General features: G+C 41.8%; 1 protein-coding gene across 1 annotated transcript in view; it reads left to right on the top strand.

Moving 5' to 3' along the window:
- Positions 1-5400, top strand: part of LOC111671736 (insulin-like growth factor-binding protein 3) — a 21225-nt gene extending 15825 nt beyond the window's left edge. Inside the window, exon 4 of the mRNA XM_023428919.2 lies at positions 983-5400. Coding sequence (XP_023284687.1) covers positions 983-1108 — 126 coding nt within the window. The 3' untranslated portion in view covers positions 1109-5400. The remainder of the gene's footprint in view (positions 1-982) is intronic.
- The last annotated feature ends 2673 nt before the right edge of the window (positions 5401-8073 follow it).

The following is an 8073-nucleotide window of genomic DNA, read 5'->3' as shown; positions in this document are numbered from 1 at the left end:
CGGGGGGACGGGTTGGGGCAATGGGTTGGAGGAGGATTATTCTGAGCCAGAGTTTAGCCTGGCCTGACTGATTGTGTCGTTTCATGTGTACCCCAAATGGAGCTCATAAAGTTGCCACTCTACAAAGCCCAGCCCCCTGCGGGACATCTGATATTACTGCGTACATGCGTGTGAGCACATGTGTGGAAGCAGGTGGGGGGTACGCGTATGTGCACAGTGCATGCGACTCGTTTCTGTGTGCACCTACATGTTTAAAGATTGTGTGTTTATGTGCGCACATGCACACTCGCTCGCTTGTGCACGCGCAAGCCATAATCAGCTCCAGATGATTTTGAGTGTCTGCCAGCTTCCCAGAATAGCAGCGCTGGTTTCCCTGCAGCCCTCCATCTGGCCTTGGCAAATATTTTAGCAACTCCATGTTTACCTTCACACTCCTTCACTCTCGTTCACTCATTCCCAGCCCCTCTCTATCAAAATGATCTGCTTTTTTTTTAATCACCGGTCAGGAGCACATAACGCCTGAGAAATAAACTGCTCCACAGCTCATGTATGGGACAAACTCTGCAGCATGCTGGTTGCACATGGACAAAGCTTTCCGGCTCTGATCTTCATTATCTCTGATAGTTTTTATGTGCAGCAGAGCAGAGCGTTCCTGTCCATGATCGATGAGATGTTTGTCTTATTGGAGTTCTGCTGAGGCACAACTCGGCCTCCTGACAGTCATCCAAAATCTAAAAGCCAACAGAGAGATTGAGTGTTGTTATAAAACACACATGCACGTTGAAGGCGGTGTTGATAAAGCTGTCAGGAGAATAATTCCTCACCCTGGAAATGCTGGTCTTTGGAGCGAGTCGAGTGACGATCATGTGTCCGTCACCTGTCTGTGCAGTCCTTCTCGCTCATCTCTGCATGTCAAATATGTTTGGTAAAAAGCAAACAAGCACCAATAATTTTTTTTTCTTTTCTCCACCTCATTTTGCAGTGCCGTCCGTCCAAAGGCAGGAGGCGGGGATACTGCTGGTGCGTGGACAAATACGGACAGCCTCTGCCCGGCTTGGATGGCAGGGAGCGGGGCGAGACGCAGTGCTACAACCTGGAGAGCAAATGAGGGGGACGGAGGGACATCGAGTGGATGGAGAGAGGAAGACAGTGAATAAAGGGGTTGGGGTTAGGAGAGGGGATAAAGACAGAGAGAAAGAAAGGAAGGAAGAAAGAGGGCCTACTTTGCTCTTGCATGTAGTTTTATGTAAACATTTGAAGGAGCTCTGGACCTTTGATTTCAGGTCCCATTTCTGTCAGAGAGGGAGGGGAGGGGGGAAAGGGTGGAGCACAGCCTCTGCGACCGGCCAAGACTCCTGTCCATCACAGCTATCTGGCCTGTGCTTAGGGAACCTCTATCCTTTCTTTAAAAAAAAAAAAAACGATAAAGCTGAAAGCTGACAGAGAAGAGGGGAAGAAAGAGAGAATCCTATCATCTGCACTATTCTTTTAGAGAGAGAGGAAGGAGGGACTTTTCCACTCACTTTAAAGAGGACTTTGTTTGTGACTGACCCTGAAAAAACCGCACCACCACCGTTTCTATGTGTTTGTCTGTCTGTACATGTGTGTGTGCTAACTGCGTGTGTCTTTATGTGTGAGCACCTACGTGACGAAATGTAACGTAACGTGAGCATCCGCTCACACAGACATGAGTGAGCGGATGCTTTATTTGTGTAAATACTGTAAGCTCAGTTTAGAGATGTCAGACTGCCCATCCCGAGCCCCCGCTCCATTCAACAATGCAGAAAACAAAAACACTCTCTGGCTCAGGGTCCATTTTGAAGTGAAGGATTATGGGACAGTTAGGCTTTGATGTTTTGTCCAGCATGATGGCCACCAAAAGGCCCTCCTTGCTGCCTCTGGATTTTCCCTGGGAAGGGAACGGAGGCAGTTACAGTGCCTTAAACATCGACCTTTCTGAGCCTTCTCCCTCCCCCACCCTCTGTGGTCCTCGACTAAAGGAATACCTTACTGAAAACTTACCCTCTGAGTATTGAAAGCTTGAAAATGTACATGGCTCTAAGAAAATTGTAGCTACAGCGGCTGTAGTTGTTTTGGATTTACAGCAGTTAAAAATGATTTGAAGATGACCCAGTAAAAAAAAAAAAAATCCAGCATTAAAACATACAAACTTCTGAAACTGCTCCTGCTGCACAATCCACTTCTTCGCTGTTGATTCGTTGGCTGATAGCTTCACATTAAATGTAAAGTACACTAGTTCTGCCAAGTGTGGATAGTGTGACATGGACTCTGCTGTGAAGGAACAAACTGAAAGGATGGACCAACATGGATCAAGCTGCAGATTTTGCCAAAATATTGGCCTGGTTCCAGACCTTCATCTCTTTCGTTTTTCCACTGGTTGATTGTGTTCATCAATGGCTTCTCAGCATTTGAGGAGCTTTGTGAGCTGGAATATCAATGGAGTCATCATCTTCCTTCAACAACCCACACCCGAACGATTTATAGAAATAACAACTCTTAAAGTTGCATGTTTCTTTAGTTTAAACCAAAACATTTTCTTGGCATCTGCCACCAGAGTGTCCATGAAATGTCGCTACAAGAGCCCCTTTTCCATTGGTCAAAAAACCCACTAAGACCCGCTAACATCAGGCTTTTGTCAGCAATGGAAAAGGGTTCAATCGGCAGTCACACCGGGGTCAAATGACTCTGCAGTAGATGCAGGTATTTATCGGCTTCGGCTCGATCGGCATTGATGTAAACACAACACCACGGGTGAACACGCAAATTTTTCGCCGCCCCTTTTCCATTTTTCAGAGCACAAACACTGTAAACACACCTGTCACCTGTCAGCACGGTGCTGTCACACCAGAAACACCATGACTACACTGCACTCAGGGATGAAAGAGTGAGCTGCAGCCCCGAAATAAGTTTTAAAAACAATCACCAATTAAAGCGCCTTGCACGGAGGCCCCGATGGATCCATTTTACCAGTTTGCACGGCGGCTAGCAGTTTACTCTTCCTCCCTTGCGTCTGTGTGTGTGTGTGTGCGTGCGTGCTCTTGCTCCCTACAGTTGTGTGTGTCCTTTCGGGAACCTCATCTGGCGGTGTAAAAGGAGTCCATTTTTTTTTGCGGGTTTGAAAAAACTTGCTTCTACCTGCTAATTAAGGTGTAAAATCGTATTAGTGGTTTTGCAATACAATATAACCCCATTTCCCAAAAAGAAAACAATAATGCAAACATACAATTCAGTCTGATTATCAGGCCACCTAATAAATACCTTATGAGGTTAGCTCTTTATATTTGAAGTTTGCAACAGACAGAAAAAGCTAAATGAATGAACAACATATGTAGGTCGTGTTTAGCTGTTTTTTTTTTGCCAACACTAAACTGCAGTCGTGGTCTGAGAAGTTTCCATGGACATTTTGATGCTTTTTTTGTGACTCTTAAGTTGTTGATTCAATCCATTGTGATTCCTGTGGATCCAAGCTAACTGCACCTTCTCTGAGCCGCTTTTCAAGCTGACAGGAGGCAAGTATTTCAGACTCAGACAGGTTTTTGGTGAGGTATTATTCTGAGCTGCTCACACGCTGCCCTACAGTGTTAGGAAACAGTTTGGTTAGATTAGTCTGTCTTCTGTCTCTTTCCCGCCCCCTGCTGTTCCTGTCCACACCCATGTCCCGGGGTGCTGTGTGTCCAAGCACACTACAGCTCAACCCTCGCTCCGTCCTTGTCCTTGTCCCTTGTCCGTCATGAAGCTTCGGTGCTGAGGTCCTGCAGTCCTATATGTCTTTACCCCCAAAAACCTTGTCCTTGTCTGCGTCTATGTGCCTAATCCTGTCCCTGCCTCCTACCCACTAACCCAAGCAGCCCCCCCTCCAGCACCCTGCTCACCTCTGGTCCTCTTCCTGTCAGTGGTGCAACCTGGTGTAGACTTGTTTAAACGGGGCGAGCTCGGTGTGACCGTCTTGCCCTGCCACAGGTGCCAGCTGCCCTTATGCTTCAAGCACAAGCACTTAAAGCACTTTAGCTGCGCCGCTACTCGTCAGTGCATGCAGTTAAAGACAATTGGACCTATCTGCATCTGCATACCTTTCCTTCGAGGTAATGTCAGATGAAACAGTGTGATACTGTAAGAAAACAATAATAACCTGAGAGGAAAAAAAAAAAGAAAGAGAAAGAGAGAAAGAAAAAAAACGAAGCTACACCAGGACTTCTGACAGCAAACTTAGCAAAACTCCCCTCAGAAATTTCCATTCAATGCAACTTTTTTCTTTTTGTTGTTGTTGTTGTTGTTGTTGTTGTTTTTGTTTCTTTGAAAAAAAAAAAATGCTCGTATGATCGTATGCCAACAAATCTCCACAAGGTGGACACAGCACCAAATATGCATTCACACAAGTGGTAGGGGGTCTGAGGGAGGAGGCGTGGTCCTCCCTGAGGAGCTTCCTGCCCGATGCTCTCCCACATCCTGTGTAAAGACTTGAAAAGTGGAGAGAGTGCCGACAAAGAATGCTTGGTAGCCCAGTAGCTCGGTAGCATGAAAATCGGCTGTACACTTCCTTTAATAGACAGCAACAACTTAACAACCAGCCTGTTGGTGCTATATCCCATCTATTCAAAGACTTGATGTAAAGGGGAGGAACATACATACAAATATGTTTAAGCTATTCCCTCCCTGATATTTGTAAGTGTGTCTTTTTATATATATTATTATTATTATTTCCTGGCCAGCTACGTGTCTGACTAGACATCATGTACAGTACTTAAAAATAAAAATTATTTATCTAAAAGAATTATAAGCTGATCCAAACTAGGTTTTCTTATGAACAATTCAGTGACTCACCGATTGCACAGTAAAGTCTATATGATTCAGTGTATTTTGGGGAATATAATCACTAATGAATGTTATATTTTTTAATGAACCTTTTCCTTCTGTTGCTCAGCAGTGTCATTTGTAAGCTCCGTGCCCCAGCAGGCGAGTTTCAGCCTCGGGGGGGCAGAATCTGTGTCAGTCAGGCACTCAGGTCTCTTCCGGTCATCTGAGTTCACTGCCTCTTAAGGCCAGTGAACCTCTCACCTCTCACTAAGTCACTTCTCTCCATACACACCCGGCCATCCCAGCCTCAGTCTGTTAGTTGCAGAGCCAGGGTCACACTCCTGTAATAATGTCACTTTTTATTTTTTTTCCCTGCTGGTCACGTTAAGAATCTCTCTTGTTCACGGGTAAATGTGTTTTGTTTTTTTTTGTTTTTTATTTCAAGTTTATCCTTCAAAGAGTTATTTTGATTCAAGCTTTTGATGATACTAAACTAGAAGTCACACAGAGAAAGGAAATGATTTTGATTCAAGATATAATTTGTATTTAATGTCTTTTTTTAAATAAAAAGTGAACACATTTTAAGACACTGTCTCTGAGGTTTGATTTCTTTGTTTCCATCTCTTTTTATTTCACAATAATCAGTAATAACTATTGGATCTATCCACAAACCTCAGCAAAGAAACAAAACAACAATAACAAACAGCAGTGACTGAGATGTAGCTAACAGCAACATCATATATCCTTAATTTACAATGGATATATATATATATATATATATATATATACATAGTGGGTATAGATATAATAGTGGAAACTGTAAGTCTGGAAAAATACAATAGCAGTTATGTTTTTCCAAAGTTAATCTCTCCAAAGGTAAAAATTCGTCCAGGATCATCCAAAAAGTTGGAGGAGATTCATTTTTCCAACATAGGAATATGCATTTCTTAGCAAAGTATGTTATGTTTATTTATATCTGCATTTTATCTGCATTTTTTTTTTTCTAGATGAAAATCGTTTAGTAGATAGAAACAAGGGCAAATTCTTACATATGCATAAATGTTCCTTTTTTTGTCTTACACCTGGCACAGTTTAATGAATTATCTTTAGAGATCTTATGCATCTTCATTCACTGTAGAATGTGACAAGTTGAGCTTACTTCGTCGAAACTACGTCAGTTTCCTAGAATCTAGGAAACTGACTGCCTTGAAAAAGTAAATATAACTATTACTTGTAAATTATTTTGAGTTCATATTCACTTGTAAAGTTTACTTAAAATTTCGCTGTGTTTACTTCATTTCATGAAGTTGTTCCAAGTTGTAGCAACTTAAGTAAAACAGGTTAGTCTGACTAAGGTGAAAAGTTGTGTTTACTCAGTAGGATTTAGGAAACTGATTGCCTTTAATAAATCAAGTAAGCACAACAAAGAATGATTAGTTCACAGGATTATCTTTAATAGAGGTTGGAAAGATGAATGACCTTTGGAGAACAGGATATCATAAAACTCTAAAATTTTTCCTGTGATTGAACTTGAAGATATTAATATATCTTCTACTTGAGATAGTCCAAACCTTCATTTCATTTTGTCTCTATGTTTTTTTTATATCACTGCGAAGGAATGGATTCAGAATTCCTTTAATAGTCATTTCTGTGCATTTACATTACATATGCTTTAAAAACACCAGACAAGCAAAATAAAGTGCAACATTCAATAAATAGTAACTGGAATAAATATGGTTGGTAAGAAGGTAATGCACAATAAAATAGGTGTAGGCCTAAAATGTAGAACTTCATGACACTTCATGTCATCATGAGCAGCATCTTAAAGTTCAATCGTCCTCTCATCAGCTTAATTTCTGCAGCCGATCAAACACATACATCTGGTCCTGCTGAAGTCCTTGAATGCAATCAGGCTCCCCTCAGTCTTGGAATGTGTCAATAAGGATAAAGCACAGGTTCAATTTGTAAAGAATAAAAATAAATCTGGTGGTGCCAGGCAGGCTGGCAGTGGGCACGAGAGGTTGAGGCGAATTCCTGTGCCCGACCAAGGCAAACAGAGCGCGGGTCAAAAGGCAGCGCAGAGCTGCATGTCCCGGCGAAGCGTCTAAAGTTAGACAAGGACCTCCACTTTAGATCACCGTGATAACACTCTACACAAACACACTGGAAATAGAAAAATGTGGCTCCGGGAGTGAATCTGCGCACACATACACACACATACACACACACAACACACACAGACTTTCACAATCACATCCTGATGAAACTGTTGTGATTCTCATGTTTTGCCACCTATGGATAAAAAAAACCCCTCCTGAGGTGAAGGAGAGGCCAGAGGCACATAGCTGAGGTTAATGTTTTTATTAAATATATCACCTTTTTTTTCTTACATTACATCTCAATTACAAAAAGTGTACATACACACGAGTGAGCAGTTAGTCACTTTGGAATACACTCACATTAATAATATTTCTCTCTCCAACAGCAGCATGTAGATAGAGCAGAGCGCGTCGCGGGTCGCCGCCGGACTCGCTCTTTGTGGTCATGTGTTCTTGGTCAGAGAGAACGGCAACTTGTAAAGTCAAACAGCAAGTCTTTTCTTTGACAGATACATCAACACGACTGACAGCAGACACATAAATATTGGAGGTAGGTAAATGTAGAAATACCCGTCTGAGAGGCAGCGCAGGGAGGCACCTCCTGTCATGCTATCTGCAGCCCCATGGAACCATGGGAAATGTTTTCTGAGACTGTATTAAGGATTTCCCGACTGAGAGTTTTGCGTTCACTGACAAGATTTGATCATGTGTGACATCAGAAAATAAAAAGACAACAATAAAACAAACAAACAAACAAAAAAAGGACATAATAATGGCAACGATGTGAAAATGAATCATAAAAACAACATTTAGAAATTCTTCTAAATGACATTTGGTCACTCAGTGCTTTTTGTTCTTGCTTGGTTTGTCCCAAACCAAACCTCCAGACAACTCCTTAAGGGTAGAGCGAGCTCAACTCAGCAGTGGAGTTACTCAGGGCCAAGATACATATATACACTTTATACACTCACAAAAATAATAATAATATAATAATAACAATAAGGCAAAAAAATTATATAAATACTCATGAAATAATTACAAATAAAAAGTAGTAGAATTGAAATAAATAAGGCTGAAGAGTAGAAGTAAATGCATCAATATTAAAAAAATCTCCTTTTTTCAGAAAAACAAAAATAGATTTTTTTTTTCTCTTTGGGAC

Source organism: Seriola lalandi, unplaced genomic scaffold (assembly GCF_002814215.2).
Source record: "Seriola lalandi dorsalis isolate HSWRI2012SDOR001 ecotype SW California unplaced genomic scaffold, Sedor1 jcf7180002054885, whole genome shotgun sequence".
NCBI classification, from domain to species: domain Eukaryota; kingdom Metazoa; phylum Chordata; class Actinopteri; order Carangiformes; family Carangidae; genus Seriola; species Seriola lalandi.
Note: the sequence above shows the minus strand (reverse complement) of the source record. Positions and strands in the feature narration are given on the sequence as shown.